This window comes from Meriones unguiculatus, chromosome 1, assembly GCF_030254825.1.
Source record: "Meriones unguiculatus strain TT.TT164.6M chromosome 1, Bangor_MerUng_6.1, whole genome shotgun sequence".
Classification (NCBI taxonomy): domain Eukaryota; kingdom Metazoa; phylum Chordata; class Mammalia; order Rodentia; family Muridae; genus Meriones; species Meriones unguiculatus.
This window is the reverse complement of record NC_083349.1, coordinates 111,153,438-111,171,128: the sequence shown is the minus strand read 5'-3', so window position 1 is coordinate 111,171,128 and position 17,691 is coordinate 111,153,438. Positions and strand designations below refer to the sequence as shown.

General features: G+C 45.9%; 1 protein-coding gene across 7 annotated transcripts; it reads right to left on the bottom strand.

The window, feature by feature from the left end:
• Window positions 1-804: 804 nt before the first annotated feature.
• Window positions 805-16,590, bottom strand: Wdcp (WD repeat and coiled coil containing). Of its 7 annotated transcripts, none has more exons than XM_060365484.1 (5): window positions 16,474-16,570; window positions 11,049-11,129; window positions 7,362-9,189; window positions 4,393-4,507; window positions 805-2,572 (listed from the first exon to the last, which is right to left on the bottom strand). In XM_060365484.1, the coding sequence occupies exons 3-5, from the start codon at window positions 9,168-9,170 to the stop codon at window positions 2,334-2,336; spliced, it is 2,163 nt and encodes a 720-aa protein (XP_060221467.1). In that variant the 5' UTR covers window positions 9,171-9,189; window positions 11,049-11,129; window positions 16,474-16,570; the 3' UTR covers window positions 805-2,333. The 7 variants fall into 7 exon arrangements, with proteins under 7 accessions (XP_060221467.1, XP_060221470.1, XP_021500634.1 ...); XM_060365487.1 differs by lacking the exon at window positions 16,474-16,570 and adding an exon at window positions 16,203-16,413; XM_021644959.2 differs by lacking the exon at window positions 11,049-11,129 and having other exon boundaries at window positions 16,474-16,590.
• Between the last annotated feature and the right edge of the window lie 1,101 nt (window positions 16,591-17,691).

Genomic DNA, 17,691 nt, shown 5'->3' with positions numbered 1-17,691 from the left:
AAGGACATGCGCACATACATATGCATCACATATGCATCAACCACATTGGCCTAGACCTAATGCTTATTTTTCTTGTTTTGGAGCTTTAAACAAACAGTATATTATATACAGTCTTCTCTGATTCTCTTTGTGTGTGAGCATGTGGGCACATACATTTTTATAGAGAGGCCTCAGAGGAAGCAATAATTACTACAATCAAGGCATCTACCAGTCACCTTTGGTGCTATGGAGACAGGGCTAGAAGGCACACACAGGAAATTTCTAGAAGGATTCTAGAAATGTTTCAGCTCTTGAGAATGATCATTATTATTATTATCATTATTTTAATACAGGGTCTCACTATGTAGTCCTGGATAGTCTGGAATTCACTGTGTAGACCAGGCTAGCCTCCAACTCACAGAGATCCGCCTGCCTCTGCCTCCTGGGTACTGGGATTAAAAGCGAGCACTACCACCACCTGGCCCCTGCAAAAGCTTTTTTTCTTTTTGATTTATTAATTTTTACTTCACATACACCGGTGGTTTTGCCTGAATGTATGCCTGAGGGCGTAGGGTCTCTAAGAACTAGAGTTCCAGACAGCTGTGATCTGCCATGTGGGTGCTGGGATTCAACCTGGGAATTGAAACTGGGTAGAGCAGCCAGTGCTCTTGACTGCTGAGCCATCTCTCCAGCCCCTGCAAAATCTTTTTAGGGCAACATTAAGCATGCTAAAGGACTTAGTGCTTCTCTCGAAAGCCAGTGAATACTGGACTCCCTTCTATTGTTCCAATGACTGTAACAGCAGTGGCCAAAGAAACACCTGTATAAGAGTTGTCATCAGATTTATTATAAAGAAACAATTAACATTTTGCACAATGTCCACCAGAGGAAGAAATACAAAAATGACAAATTATACATGTGCAAATCCAGAATACTTCTCTATACCAGGAATACTCATAAAGACCATATCATCAGAGCATTCAAAACAGCCACAGCCGCTATAGATTTTACTGAAGACTCATTCTGAGTATTCTTGCCCTGAGTATAAAGTACATCTTGAGGCATTCACAGTGATCTCACTTGGGGTCCCTTAGTCCCTCTCTTTAGGATTCATAATAGCAGTGATTTCATCACACCCCAGACACTTCCTCTGCAGATGGAGCCAGGCCTCAGACTCCCCTCAGTCACCAGTCGTCAGGCCACTGATTACAGACAAGCAGCCTTTCCCGTCCATTATCCCAGCAGTTGTCTAATGCATCTGAACCACAAAATAGGCTTTCCTAGCCCAGCTCCATCTTCATAAACTGCCGCAGACAGACAAGAGCCCCCAAAGGCACAAGATATTTCCTCTCTGGGTAATTTTCAAGGAAAGAGGAGGGGGAGAACATGTGTTAATGGAACCTGGATGGCTGATGTGCTGCCCCCCTCCCCGGCCTGGTCAATCTGCAGTGAGTGGGGTACTGCCTGGAGCAGCAAGGTGTCCAGTTTAAGGGACCAGGGTCCTTCCCACTGCACACAAACTGAGGCTTTCCAGAACTCATTGTTTAGATTTTGTGAAACTTTCAACTTTTGAGACACTTTCTGTTCTACACTGGTCTCTTAGGTTTGAAAGGAGTTAAGTTAAAATGACCAACTGGGTAGAGGAAGGCGTTTGGGGAAAGCAGAGCTCCTGCCTGGCATGTACAAGACAGGTCTGAGCCCCTGCTTCAAAAACACACAAACAGATGAAAAGTCAACAAAGAAGGGTGATTCCTGGAAGGGAAAAATGGCAAATTTTGTGACCCTCAGACTGGAAAAGAAAAGAAATGATCTCAAGGAGAAGGCGTGAGTGGCAAAGGCAAGAAAACAAGGCCTGGGTCTTAACCAGTGAGCAGCCGTGCATTCCAGCAGAGTCAAATCTTGAAATGGTATTTAAAATTTGCCCAGAGCAAATTTTACCAAAGCAAGAGGGTTGGTTTTAGATCTGGAGAGGGCAGGCCAGCCTCAGAACTTCCTGTTGGACTTCTGACCCGGACAAGCAACTAAGATGCCTTTTGGACCAAAGTGCACTGGCTCCCAGGTCTCCCAGCCTCCCTTGCTCTCTACCTGCTGCAAAGGTTGGCTGGTATACTCTGCCCTCTACCCTGAACTCCCCAGCCAAATGGGCAAAGCTGCCCCCCCTCCCCCTCACTGCATAATCCAGACATTTTGGCTCCCCTTGATCTCTTGGCTTGCTCATTCTCTTCCTTCTTTCTGCGCTTCCTCTCTCTGTCTCTTCCCCTGTCCCTGCATAGCAGCCCAGAGATGCTTCCAATAAACTTGGATTTATATACTTGTCTTGCATTAGCTCATTTCAGCACTTTCAAGCATGTTTATCACTTCCTTCTTCGAATGGAAGTCTTGCTGGGGGAAGCTCTGACTTCCTGAGAGCGGAAGCAGGGTCTTTGACTTCCGTTGCACTGGATCCTTGCTGCCTCAGGGATTGGACTAAAAGGCTGAGTTGAAGCTTGGGCTCCCCAGCAGCTGCCATCCCTCACCACCACTGTCTGGGCAGCTGTGAAAGTCAGTGGGATGAAACCTTGGCTGTCAGCACAGAGGAGGATCCAGTGGGAATCTACAAAGAGAATAAACGCACAGCAATTTAGGCTAGTGTACAATTCCATACGGACAGACAGATGACTGCAAAACTTGTATTGTTCCTGTTGTCAGCTCTCAGTCTGTAGCTGTGGCCCATGTAGCCCAAGGCTGGCCTCGGCCTCAAGCACTGGGATCACAGGTGCACACTACATCAGGTCAAACTTTTTAAAAGTGAAATACGGGAGTTGTTACCAAACCTTATCATTATCTAGCACTTTTCAGAAAACATGGAGAAAAAAGGACGGAGTTTTATTAGGGTCAGGTCACATGACTGCGCAGGAAGCGGTGGCAAAGACAATCACGTCAAGTGGGTCACTCAAGGCTAAGAACACACAGTTTTCCCTAGGACTGACACTTATCATATGTGCTATGCATTACAAGGTTCGTGAGTATGCGTCTGTACACATTAGGATGTTCACTGTTTCTCGAGAAACTTCATGAGGACCCACCTTACAGAGGTTTGTTGTTTTTTGTTTTTTGAGACATGGTTTCCCTGTGAAGCCTTGGTTGTGCTGGACTCGCTTTGTAAACCAGGTTGGCCTTGAACTCACAGTGATCCACCTGGCTTTGCCTCCCTGAGTGTTGGGATTACAGGCATACGCCATTAGTACCAACTGTAGCTATCCAAGGAGGGTGAGCCAACTAGAAGTAAAACAGTGACCTAGAAAATTCCCAGGGGCCACTAGTATGACAAGTACTTGGACCATCTCTAGTTCCTTCAAGTCTCAGAGACCCTGTGCTTTCACTTCTGAAAAGTCTACACTCCTAAAAGCAACAGACAAATATGTAGGGAAGTCTTTCTTGGTGTTATTTATAATGGTGAAAAACTGAAAATGACTTAAATGTGTATTTTTTATTTGATTTTACAGATATGGGTGATTTACTTATATGTATGTGTGTATGTACACACTGAACATTCAGTGCAGTGCCATCCATGGACAAAAGATTGGATCCAACGCCCTCTTGTCTCCTAGGCAACAGATATATGTATAGGCAAGACACTCATGCATGTAAAATTAAAATGGGGCTGAAAGAGCTGGCTCAGCAGGTAGGAGCACCAGCTGCTCTTCCAGACGACCAGGGTTAAATTCCTAGCACCCACGTGAGGGCGAATGTATACCCGCCACATCAGCCTCAGAGCATTCAATGCCCTCCTCTAGCCTCCATGGTCCTATATACCTATACATGCCCAGAAACAAAAATGAAAATAATACATTTTAAAAAGCAAAATAAAACAAATAACCAAGAAAATATGAGGAAACAAAAATGGTACCTCAGAAATAATATTAATGTATCTGTCAAAAATGACAATTGTAAAGCTGTATCATAAATGTATCCATCAAAACGCAATAGTGTTACAATGTTAAAAAGAAAAGTAAAATGTCTTATGTTCAATGTGGTGGCTGCTGTTAAGGAAGCAAGGCATAAGGAAGCAACCATGTTCCACACATGATGAGCCGAGCATCAGGCAGGCCTCCTGTGTGCGTCTTTCACATCTCCCTGTTTCTACGACCGCTGCGTTTGATTGTAACAGGCATACTGCAGCTGTAGATACTGCCTTGCAAATCATTGCTACTTTTTAAAAGGAGTGCATTTTCCCAGCTGGTATAAGTTCCCCCAGGAAAAGACTCGTTTTCAATGGGCTATAATATTTCTAGTAGGTCTAAGTATACAGTAGGCAATTAAATATATTTATTAACTACCTAGGGAATCACTTGAATGGTTGGACAGCAGCATTTCCATTCCTAAAGCAGAAAAATGGAAGGTAGAGGGGGAGGGTCTCTGGCTTTAACCTACCGTGCAGCATTTCAACAAGACTGAGGCCAAACATCTGTTGAATTGTACTGAGCCTTAGTTTGCCATCGCAGAGAAGCACTGCTCTTTTCTCAGCAGGACAGAAAGAGGGAGGTTTCTTCAAGTAAAAGCAAACATGGTTAACCGACTGTAAGAGTAAGCAATTACATTTCTTTATATATATATATTAATTTTAAGATTTAATTATTATTTATAATCTGTACTCCAGAGGAGGACACCAGATCTCATTATAGATGGTTGTGAGCCACCATGTGGTTGCTGGGAATTGAACTCAGGACCTCTGAAAGAGCAGCCAGTGCTCTTAACCTCTGAGCCATCTCTCCAGCCCATCTATGTAGATGGCGCTGGGATGTGGAACACGCCTTGGGTCCAGCACTGGAGGCTGAGGGCCAGAGGCGGGCAGAGCTATGTGGGCCTAAGGCCAGCCTGGTCTACAAGGCAAGCTGAGGCCAGCCAGGCTTACACAGTGAGACCCTGTCTCAAAACACAAACTTTTTTTTAAAGTCATGAACGAGTGAAGTCATTTTAGAAGTGATTTATACCTAGAGAATGACATCTTTCCACTCCCACCTCCCGGGTGCTGGGATGACAGCTACGGGGCCTGATGTGTACCAATCACACACAGTCTCAGGAGCTGAGTTTGGCAGAGTTGTGATACTTAGGACATTTCAGATTTCAGATACTTGGATTAGGGACATTCAACCTGCATGGTTTTTTTGTTTGTTTGTTTGTTTTGTTTGTTTGTTTTTATTTGTTAATCATTTTTAAAAAATTTAAATTCTTTTATTTATTTATTTAGGTTTTTTTGAGACAAGGTTTCTCTGTGTCCTGAAACTACTTTGTACACCACGCTGGCCTCAAACTCGCAGAGATCCAACAGCTTCCGCCTCCGAGAGCGCTGGGATTACAGGCGTGCACCACCACGCCCGGCTTGAATTATTTTTATGCGTGGGAGTGTTCTGCTGCACACCTGTCTGCACAGCACAGAAGAGGTCAGAAGAGGGCTGGCAGCTCTGGAACTGGAGTTACAGGTGCTGGGAGCCGAACTCTAGACCTCTGTGAGAGCAGTGTGTGTGTGCCTGCGTGCTTGCTTCCTGCCTTCCTTTATTTTTACGAGTTTTTGTTTTAGTATGTTTGGTTTTTGCTTTTGAGACAGGATCTCACCATTATAGCTCTGGCTGTCCTGAATGCACTATGTAGACCAGGCTGACCTCTAACGCACACAGCTCCTCCTGCCTCTGCCTCGCAAGTGTTGAAATGAACGGAGTGTGCCACCATGGCCAGCCACGTTCATGCTCTTAACCACTATCTCTCCGGATCCTAATCACTTTTTAAATGCACACACTAATTAAATAAATACAAAAAAGGAGGTATTAATTGGGTTTTAATTAAGAGGTATTAATTAACTCTCCTCAAAGGGTAGAATGCTGGTTTTGCACACAAAATGCCCTGAGTTGGGCCCCTGGCACGGCATAAAACCAGGTGTGCAGGGATATGCCTGTAATCCTAGCACTTCAGAGGCAAAGGCAGAAGGGTAAGAAGTTCAAGGTCATAGTCTGGGGAGATGGTACCTGACCAAAAAATATGAGAACTATGAGAACCTGAGCTTGAATTCACAGCACACGTTTAAAAAAAAAAAATGCAGGGAATGTGCTGGCTGGAGTGGAGACAGGTAACTCTTAGAACTCACTGACCCAATCAATGAAATCCAGGTTCAGTGAGAAACAGAAGGTGTAAAGCAATCTTAGAAGACACATGGACACATGACTACCTTCTTACCTCCAAACACAATGTGCGTGTCTTCCACCTGCACACAACTCACATATGCGCACTCGCATGCGCACACACACACACAGAAAAGTGCAAGGTCATCCTTGAGAGGCAAACCTGAGCTACGCAGGATCCTATCTTAGAACCAAAATATGGTAGAAATATACTGTTCAAATTTGCACTTCACTTCTGGGAACCCAATCCAACAAAAATAAAGGTATTAAACCAAATTAATAAATACATTATTTTAGTACTACGTGAGCTGCCTGACTGAAAAGGAAGTTGAGTAAACATGTACTCAGTTTGAGGTCCAGTGCACCCCAGGACTGCCCTGCTGTAAAACAAAGACAAAGCACTCCACACCTGCTGTGTGCATGTACGAACACGAGGACCAGTGTTAGATATTATGGGTGTAGAGGCAAACGTGCAGGGATCCACATTAGGCTGCTGGTTCTAAGAAGTGACGGACAGGGTGGACCAGAGCCAGAGTCAATGTGATGTATTTGTATGTTCATGTGTAGAGATGCAGTCAAAACATTTTAAATGCTCTCTCTCTCTCTCTCTCACACACACACACGGAAAAGGTTTTCACAATGAAATGTCATAATTAAACCTATTTTTCCCCCTAAATATAAGTCACCAGAATGCAGTCATTAGTTTCCATACCCTGGTGTGACCACATTTGGTAGGTTAACAACCAACCAAGTATATTTCATATATACTTGGTTCTGCCAACCTGTCTGTAACACAGCACCCCGTCACCCAGCTTCACTCAGACCCCCCCAGCACCCCGTCACCCAGCTTCACTCAGACCCCCCCAGCACCCCGTCACCCAGCTTCACTCAGACCCCCCCAGCACCCCGTCACCCAGCTTCATTCAGACCCCCCCAGCACCCCGTCACCCAGCTTCACTCAGACCCCCCCACAGCACCCCGTCACCCAGCTTCACTCAGACCCCCTCACAGCACCTCGTCACCCAGCTTCACTCGGAGCTCCCCCAGCACCCCGTCACCCAGCTTCACTCGGAGCCCCCCCAGCACCCCGTCACCCAGCTTCACTCAGACCCCCCCAGCACCCCGTCACCCAGCTTCACTCGGAGCCCCCCAGGGCAGTGCTTCTGGGAGGACCCACTGGATGCAAGAACTTCATGCACAGTGGGGGTTCCTCAAAAGAGACTTTACCTGGTAAATGAGGTGAATGTAGGGAGGCTCCTGAGAGAGTGGATACACGGGAGAAAACCGTTTCTCCTTGTGAAGAAAATCCATGAGTTCAAGAAGATGCTGCTGCATTCCAACCAGATGACGAGATAAGATCGCCAGCTCCCCAGAGAGTGGGCAGGTTTCCTTTTCTTTTTGTAGGTTCTCTCTTTGAGGTACTTTTGGCTCTGGGGTGCTGGTGTGGTCTGGGGTGCTGCTGGGTCTAGACCCTGCTGTCCAAAGCCCAGAAGGCCTGTGCAGGGTTTCCTGGACAGCGGAATCACGGCACAGAGGGGGAAAGGGACTTTTAAGTTCTTGGATAAGGGCTCTTCCAGACTTCTCGCTCTGAGTGCTGCAGTTAGCTGTTAGCAGGAGCCCTTGGCTCAGGGGACTCGAACCCAAGGAAAGGCTTTCAACCAACTTCTCTCTCTCTGCTTTACTCTCTAGTTCACTGAGTGTACAGTTAGCACGCTGGCTTTGAGGAGACGCTCCGGGAGATTCTCTTCCCAGCGACACTTTTCTAACTATCAGGTGAACCATATACTGATCAGACTCTGAAGAAGGAAGAAACGCTGTTTCGGTGGGCTTTTGTTTCCCTACAGCAATTAGTAATAATCTGTTTGTCAAGAAACACATGCCTTTTGGCCTTTCGTTACTCTCTAACTGAATTTGCTGGATGTTTGGCATAGCAGAGGACGTGACAGAGAAGATCAAAATTATGTTACACATATTGGAAGCCACAGCCACGAGCTGGGCTGTCAGGTTAAACGCTATCAAGTCAGGAACCAGAATGCCTGGAACAGCAACCTTTTTTGTCATGGTAACTGCTTTCTCGAAGGTTACCAGGACCAAATGTGAAGAATCCTGGCCAGTCCCTGTCAAGTAGTCCTTTTTTCTTAAACAAATGAGAGAACTCTCCTCCGCTTGTGACTGGCTGAAATGTATGTGAGTCAGATCCAGGGGAGCTGAGAAGGGAGAGTCGGCCACTCCAGCACCCATTTCCGAAGCGGCCGCCTCCTCACCCACGGGGGGCGCCTCACTCACAGAAGGAGTGTGCACACCGCCATCTTCACCATTTGCTGGACCGTCAAAGGCTTCGGATGCGTTTAAGCTACAGAGCTTAGCGAGTGGAAGCTCGGTGGCTACAGCAACCTGTGAGTCGGCGGTGGCTGCGATGGAGCGGACAGAGCAGCTGACGGGAAACACGGGGCAGAGGGAGCAGCTGTGGACAGACTTCTGAGCACTGTCCCAAATGTAAGAGCGGAGGCTGTCGTCTACTGCCACCACCAGCCTCCGGCCGTCCAGCGTCCAGCAGGCACAGTAAATGCGGCCCTCGGCGCTGACGCTTACCCTGGAACCACTGCTGTGCACGTCAGGGAAAATGGAAACGTCCCGTGCGGTGAGCACAGTCAGGACAGTGTCTTTTGGGTGCCATACGCAGCCCTGAGGGAGGACAGGGAGCGATTCTCTGATCTCAGAGGCCTGATACATCTGCCATTTGCTTGATCCTGAAGTGCTGGGCCACAGCTGCCACACGGAGACATGCTTCCTGTGCTGGACGGCAAGCAGAGGCAATGTGTGAGCTGTGCTGACCGGGTTCCAGGAGACCCCACAGACATATTCAAATCTCCCAATGACTTGGGAGTCCCCAAACGTGGCCTCCCCACCATGAAACTGTAAATCAGTAAGCACTACACGACTCCCATCAGTCCAGGCGAGGCCCTGGGTTGGATGTACGGCTTGATTTAGTGAGTTCAGTCCGGTCCTAAGCAGTTCTCCGTTTCCCAAATCCATCCTTTCTGACAGAGGCTCTCTGAAATGATTAAGAAGGAAAGTTACAGAATGGCATGGAGGCGATAGGCCGGCACTCAGGAGGCCGAGGCAGGAGGATCTTGGTGAGTTTCAGATCAGCCTGGTCTACATGGTGAGTTCCAGGCCAGAGTGGGACCTTGTCTCAAAAGAGAGGGGAGGCGAGAAGAAAAGTTACAACCTGAAAAAATAATCAGTATGCCAAAGTTAGGAGATCTTTACAAGAGACCTGGACCTTCATAGGCTAATATTGTTGAGACATAGGAAAGTTAAGAGATTATTATGCCAAAGTAAGCATGCTAAGCAATGCTAGGAAGTGAGACTTTCAGTCAAGAACGAAGCACGCTAGAACTGGAGAAACCTGAGTATGGAATGGATGTTAGAAGATATTAAGCTTGGGCGGTAGCTCAGTGACAGAGCATGTGCTTAGTGTGTGGGAAGCCCTAGATTAAAATCTGGCACGGCACAAAAATATTTAGTATGTAGAATTATTAAAGATACACCAAAATTGCCCAGTATGGTGGTGCACACCTTTAATCTCACGTCTACATTGTGAGTTACAGTCTAGACAGTGAGACTGTCTTAAAACACAGCACGCACATGCACATGCATGCACAAACACACACACTCACAGGTGCATGTGCACACACACACAATTATTGGATTTAGATTTAGAGTTTATCCTGGTATTTATAGTTCTTTTCCTTTTCTTCCTCTTTCCCTGTTTTTTTTTTTCAGATTTATTTATCTTATGAGTGTGAACATTTGTCTGCGCATATGCAGATGCTCCGTGTGTGCACCGTCTGGTGTCGGAGGAGGTCAAAAGACGCTATCAGATCTCTTGCAACTGGAGCTATAGGCTGTGAACCATCATGTGAATGCTCAAACCAAACCCAGGTCCTCCAGAAGAGCAACAAGTGCTGTAAACCATAGAACAGTCTCTCCAGGAGACTGTGAGACAACTCTGTGTGTAGCCCTGGCTGTCCCGGAACTGAGTATGTAGACCAGGCTGGCCTCAAACTCACAGAGCCCTTCCTGCCTCTGCCTCCCAAGTGCTGGGATTGAAGGCGTGCACCATCACTGCCTGGCTGTTTTTATTGTAAAAACAACCCTCTGTTTATTAATCTCAGTTTATGTGTAAGTGTGCATGTACTCAAGGATACAGAGGTCATATGACAACTTGGTGAATCCATTCTGCCTATCCACTACGTGGGTTCTGGAGATCAAACTCCAGATCTTCAGGCTTGGCAGCAAACACCTTTACCCACTGAGCCATCTTGCCAGTTCCTTTCTTTTTCTTGACTGCTTTTGAGACAGTCTCACTCTGCATCATAAGCTGACCTAAAACTCACTATGTAGTCCAGGCTGGCTCAAATTCTTGTTAAACTTCCTACCTCAACCTTCCAAGTGCTGGGGTTAAAGGTGTGGGTAACCATATCTAGTTATTTATAGTACTTTCAAGTTAGAAACATTTTAATTAAAAATTAGAGGTTAAGGAAAGTCTACTATCTAATTTCCACTCATCCTTTCATGTCAAATCAGTAATATTCACACCTCTGGCTTTATTAGCACTTACTTCCTCAGTTTTTCAAAATGGCTTTTATCTTTATTGAAATGGCATTCAAAAATCACTATTTGATTTCTCCTTCATGTCAACCAAACAGCACTCACTAATTTTCAGAGGACTTCTACATCTCTGTTGGGTTTGCTCTTTGCAGCAATTCTTCACAATTGCAAAGCGTCAGCTTTCCCACACTGAGTAGGTACTACCACCCCCACCCAGGAATCTACTAAAGAAGCACACTAGACAGAGTTTGAGTTCTGCCGAGAACGGTGGAACACCGCTTTAATCCCAATACTCACGGGCAGCCTGGTCCCCAGGGCAAGTTCCAGGACAGCCAGGGCTGCACACAGAAACCTTCTCTTGGGAGGTGGAGGGAGTTTCTACAAGATGAAGAATTAACAGAGATGGATGGCAGTTGTGGCTGCACAACACAAGGGTATTTAACACCAACAAATGCTTAGAAGTGGTTAGGATAATAGATCTATGTATTTAACCACAGGTACAGACTGGATTCAAAGCAGGAGTTGGGGGCTGAAGGGAAGGCTCAGTGGTTGAGAGCAGTTGCTGCTCTTCCAGAGGACACAGGTTCAATCCCCAACACCCACACAGTAGCTCACAACTATCTTCAGGGAATCCAATGCTCACTTCTAGTCTCGTAGGGTACTTGCATTCGAACACACACAACACACAATACACACACACACACACACACACGCACACACACACATACTCATAAAAATAAACCTTGAAAAAAAAAAACAAAAACAAAAATAAAACCAGGCTCTGAAAATAAACAGAAATCAACTGAGACTGGGTAGGAAAAAAAAAAAAAAGTGAGTCATCTCACTAGCCATGTTTGTTTATACTTATTTATTACTATGTGTGCCTGGAGATTGAACTCACCCACTCAGGTTTGGCAGTAGGTGCCTTTACCCACTGGGCCATGGCATCAGCCTTAGTTTTGTTTTGTAGATAACAGTTTGCTGACCCTGTAATCTAGCCAGCCTGAACCTCACTAAGTTGTTGAGGCTCTTAATTCTCTGATGTCACCCTGCATCAGCCTCCCAAATGCTGAGGGTCAAAGTGCTAGGGTCGGCTTTTGATCACCACACCCAGTATTTGCTAAGGCTTTCAAATTCTTTATGTTGAAATGGAGAGAAAGAAAAAAAGAAAAAATTCTTATTAGTCATCAGTACAGGAGTTTTAGCTTTGTCTTTTTGTGTGGTGCTGGGTACTAAACCCAGGGTCTTGTGCAAGCTACACAAGTGCTCTACAATCTGAGCCCTGACACTATTTTATAACTGAATTAACTTCAATTCTGATACTAAAATTTTGCTAGCAGTCTTTCCATGAGCTGTAAAATGGAGGAATGTAGACAGGTAAACTTAGTGAATTTAAGTTTCAAGGCTAGCTTGGGCCGCATAGTGACACCCTGTCTCAAACGAGAAAATCAGAGAAACATTAGCATCAAATATGTAAAAACTGACTAAGTTCTATAAACATAATCTAGAGACTAGCTGGGCTGCTGGCTAAGCTGGAGGAGAGAATAGAATCAAGGTAGCTTGTATGTGCCATTATATGATGCTGACTGGACATGAGTCAGTACAACTACCTTGTGAAAAGGAAGAATAGTTGTTTTTGTTTGTCTTTAGACAAGGCCTTTCTAGAATGTAGATCCAGATGTCCTAGAACTTGCTTTGTAGACCAGGCTGGCTTGGACTCAGAGAGATCTTCCTGCTTCTGCCTATGCCTCTGCTTCCTGAGTGTTGGAATTAAAGGCATGCACCACCATGCCGGGTGAATAAAGCTGAAAGTTCCAAAAAGCTAAAAAATTTACAACGAAATAAACTCCAGATGGCTAAAGACCTAAGTGAATAAAACAATGAGTAAGCAAGTCTGCAAAATACAAGACTATTTTACAATGTTGCAGTAAGTCAACCATGCATAAAAATGTTCATAGCAACAATCTTAGCAAGCACAGGAGCTCCTTGACAGAGGACATGCTGGATTTCCCGGTGCTGAGTTCACTCACAGAGCAAACAAGCAAACAAGTTAAGTTTTAATTAAGCATGGAGGTACAGGCTTATATCCTCAATACCTTGGAGTAGGAGGCAGAAAGATCAGGAATTAAAGGGCATCCTCAGCTACATAGCAAATGCGAGGACAGCCTGGGCTCCGTGAGACCCTGTTTCAACAACTAGCCAGGCGGTGGTAGCAAACACCTTTAACTCCAGTACTTAGGAGCAGGAGCCAGGCAGGTCACTGAGTTTGAGGCCAGCCTGATCTACAGAGTGAGTTATAGGACAGCCACGACTACACAGAGAAACCCTGTCTGAAACAAATAAACAAAACAACAAAAAGAGTAACTAGAACAGGTATTTCAGGGCTTGAAGTAAGCCCTTGAGAGGGCTTGCTTAGCATGTGTGAGGTCTGAAACTATGTCAGCAGCATTGGAAAGGTTGAGAACCACTGGTTTGGACAATCATAGGTAGGGGTGTACCCACAAGTAGACCCAGATGCTCAAGAGGCTGGGGCAGGGGGTTACCTAAGCCCGTAAGTCTGAAACCAGCCTGGGTAAGATCTCAAAAAAGAGAGGGAAAAGGAACCTCCACGAGTGAGAAATCTCAAAGAAGAGTGGAACTCGTACGATAACCTGTCTAATATGTGCAATTTAAGAAAAATATGCACCATTGTGTGTCTATTCGTGTGTGCCTGTGTGCGCGCGCGCTTACATAAGATAGGGAATGACAGCAAACTGTTCACAACAGACAGTGAGATAGGGTGGCGTAAGAGAAGAGTGGGGCTCTTCCTTTTCTGTATTTGGGGGGAGGATTTTTAACAGTCATGTATTCAAATTATCTTCTTATAGTAGTAAAACATTAATACATAAAACTATACTTATTTCATAAAGAGTTTTAAGATTTAAAAAAAAACAAAAACAAAAACCCTCAGCTTTGAAATCGTGAAAGAATATCAACAATGTTTTGTTCATCACTGGGGGTTGAAGCCAGGACCTGGACATGAGAGGCAACCGCTCTACCTGTGAACTAGCTAGACCCCACGCCCCATTAGCAGGCATCCCAACATGGATAAGTGAACACATGTAGAGGCTGGGGGTGGGGTTTAGAGGTGAAGCTTTACGCTACAGCTCTGGGCTCCGTGGTGAACACTACCAACAGGAAAACATAGAATGTTTAAGAACCATCCACCTTGCATACCTGTTTCTGCACCACTAACTCCTTCACCCACCCTGGCTGGGCTCCTTTTGAGAGCCCTTCTGTAAGGAGGCTCTCACAAAGGCTAGCGCCAGCCATTCTTGTCCTCCACCCTACTGGACATGGTTCAGCTTGTTTTATTGGTGAGTAACATGTCAAAGAAGGACTTTAGAAATTGCCTTTAGACTCTATCCAAAGTAATAAATACAATACAGAACTATTTGGCAATCTGCAAACTTTAGATTCTTACTAACTTAAAAGCGTCTGTTCTCGGGATCTTGTACTAAGGAGAAACACTCTGCTCTCCATTTATATGATGTCATGTGAAGTGGCTCTACAGTGAACGGAGATGAGTCCCTTGTCAAACTGGAACCTCTATCCCACTGGTCTACAAAACGTGGTTCTTCTCTGGCAACTACTTGTGCCCCTTTAGATGAGTTTTATTGATAAATAATACATAAAACATTTTGTTAGGCAGAGAAATTCCTAATGGACCAATTAAATAAAAAACAATGTAGATGGCATATTTTAAGCCTTCAGTCTGATGTCACTGGCCATGTGTGTGTGGACACAGGAAAGGGACTTGTGAGGTCAGGGAAAAGCAGGGGCTGTTAGAAGAGTAAATATTAGCACAATTGCCTTTAAGAAGAAGGTTGACATATTTTCCCAAAACTCTAACAATAACAAAAAACTGCTATTTCCTTCTCCTGAACTAACACAGGACCTCGTCATCATCTCTTCCTTTTTATCAGGGCAAATGGAGAGACACCACCTTCATTCTAGTCTTTTTTTTTTCCAAATGAATTTGGGCATTATGTGTTGTTAGGCAGATTTGTTTTTAAAGCACAAGATTAAATTAATTTTTTTTTCATTATATTTGTGTGTGTGTGTCTGTGTGTACATTCATGACACACATGTGGAGGTCAGAGGACAAGTTTTAGGGGTTGGTTCTCTCCTTCCACGATGAGTCCTGGATAAACACTTAGGTTGTCAGGCTTGGCAGCAATTGCCCTTTAACTGCTGGGCCATCTTGCTGATCCTCATTTGGCTTTTTGTTTGTTTTTAATTTTTTTCTTGGGGGGGGAGTTCAAGACAGGGTTTCTCTATGTAGTCCTGGCACTGACTTGGCTCTGTAGACCAGACCAGCCTCAAACTCACAGGATCCGCCTGCCTCTGCCTCTCAAGTGGGGTGGTGGTGGTGCTGGTGGGAGTGACACAAAAGCAAACAAAAACCCCAAAACCAAATGGAAAGAAACAAACAAACAAAGAATAAAATAAGAGAAGAAACAAAGTTTGCAGTTGTTTCCACAGAGAAAGAGGAATAGGTACAGAAGATGCTTCTCTAGCAGAGGCAAAGAGAATGATAACCAGACACAATGTGAGTACTGAACAATACCCAAGGGACAGCATGCACACTTTTAGCTTGGAAAACAGCTGAACCATTAATCAGAGATGCAGAAGGCAAGCACGCTTCCAAGATGAGGGAGGTGTGTAGGGAGGTGTGTAGGGTCTAGTGCATTCATCTTTGACACAGACCCTCAGGTAGCCTGGACTGGCCTGGAACTTATCCTCCTGTCTGCATTTCCCGAGTGCTGAAGTTACTACAGGCCCGGTTTATGCGATGCTGAGGATAGAACCGAGAACCTTGTGTATGCTGTGCAAACATTCCACCAACCGAGTGACAGCCAGGTGTGGCAAAATCCAGTATTAAATGTGTTTCACGTAAGATGCCTATAAGGTAGCAATGGCTGTACCTTAGGCAGTCACGGGGAAGGATATGGGAGTCAGTGACATAAGATTAGCAAAGCCAAAGCAATCAAGCAAAGCATCTCATCATTAAAAAACAAAAATAAAACCAGCCAGCCAGGATGGCCCAGCAGTTCATAGGGGCTTGTGCACGAGCCCAATACGTGAGTTTAATCTCTGGATCCCACAAAACGACAGGAGAGAACCAATTCACAAAAGTTGTCCTTTGACTTCCACCAAATCAGGTGCACGTGCGCGCACAAACGCGGAGGCACTCACAGTGCCTCGAGTGGGAGGTCAGTGAGTTTCAGGCTAGCTGGAAAAGGACACCCAGTCTCAAAAAGTCCAAACCAGAACCAAAGAACACAGTAACAAAAACCCCCTTCTGCCTCCCCAAAGGGATGTGAGAAAGGAGAGACACTGGCTACAGCTGAGCTAATTAGCCGGTTAGAGCCTCCTGCAATTAACTAACTAAAAGCTTGGCGACTTTACCTTGTCACAAAGAAGCGTATATCCCTTGCACTCTGTTATCAGAAGTATCACTCGTGCGTTCCAAAGGATGTATTCACTTGCTAAAACCCACACCAGGTTCTACTCCTGCAGCCTAGCTCTTGACTTACTGTCCCTCACACCCCGTCCGCCGCATTTTCCTCAATCTCTTCCCCACTCCTGCATCCCTGGGCCTCTTGTGCTTCCCGCCTCCCTCCCTGCCCATCCCAGCTTCCCTACAGCCAACGGCCTGGCCGCAAAAAGCTAGGAATACCTTGGTCCTTCTGCTTCCCCGCCCCACACATAAAAATCCCGGGGCCGCTGGCGTCACGGGATCAGAAGTCCCCCGCAACTAACGGAAGCCTCTGCCCTAGGTCCTGGGCAATGCCTCTAGACGATTGGCTATTGAGTGCGTCGCGTTAGCGGCGGGTCCTTCCGCTGGCCAGTAAGCGCGGGTTTTGCCACGAGGGTTTCTGGGAGTTGTAGTTCCCACGAAATCGCCGCCCGTAAATCTTCAGGCGCTGTCTCAAGTGCTTCTACCTCTGTCTCCCCTGCAAGTCTCCTCTTTTGAAAGAGGTTGTAATAAGGGATCGGAATTGTAGGGTCCATAATGGGTCAATTGTTTTTTTGGTTGGGAGAGAAGCGTCAGGGATTCCGCATTTAAAACCCCATAAAATATCGCTCCCAAAATGCAAATAGCATCCGTTCACCTGAAGCCGCTTCCTAGGCCTGCCCAAATAGCCGGTCTGTTCTACCCCTAATCTAAAAGTACCAACCCAAAGCCATTAACAGTAAGGTTGGGGGGGGGGGAGGTTCAAGCTTCTGCAGCCATGAAGCCTCTAGACTAAACCTGCGGGGTTTCCCCGCTTTTGACAGTACCGCAGACCCTGTTTTCTGAGCTCCAACTTCACTTCTCTTTCCTGAACGCTGACCACTTCATCTGCGACCTAGCCACCTGGAAGAGAGAAGGTGGAGAAACCGAGGAAAACGCCTTAAGTTCCTGTCCTGGCCTTTGAAAAGGTCTTTCTCCCATACCCACTTCCCAGGGTCTTTTGTCAGAATCAAAATCATGTCGATTTTTGCAACGTGTAGAAAGGGTTGGGGGACATTTCTTAGTCTCCTCCAACCTTCAAGCAAATGCTACCTCCTCCCAGTCCCTTCTAGGGACTATGGTCTGTAGCCTCTGTTAGCCTAGGGTGTGGAGGAGACCCTGGTTTCCCTGGGCTCCATTCCCTGCACCACGGAGGCAGAGGATGCCGGAAGGACAGAAGTAACTTTCTAGATTCAGGCCTGGTTTGGGAAAAGGAATTCATTCATTCATTCTACCACACTCGCCACTCCCGGCTGTGTCCTCAGCGATCCTGTTTTACTTCAATTGGAATCCCCAATGGAGCAGTCCTTTGCCTTGAAAAATAGACCCCCTTCCCCGCAATACAAATACCCGCCGGAGAACTTGGAGGGGTGATGAATACGAGCTTAAGGTGGTTGGGGT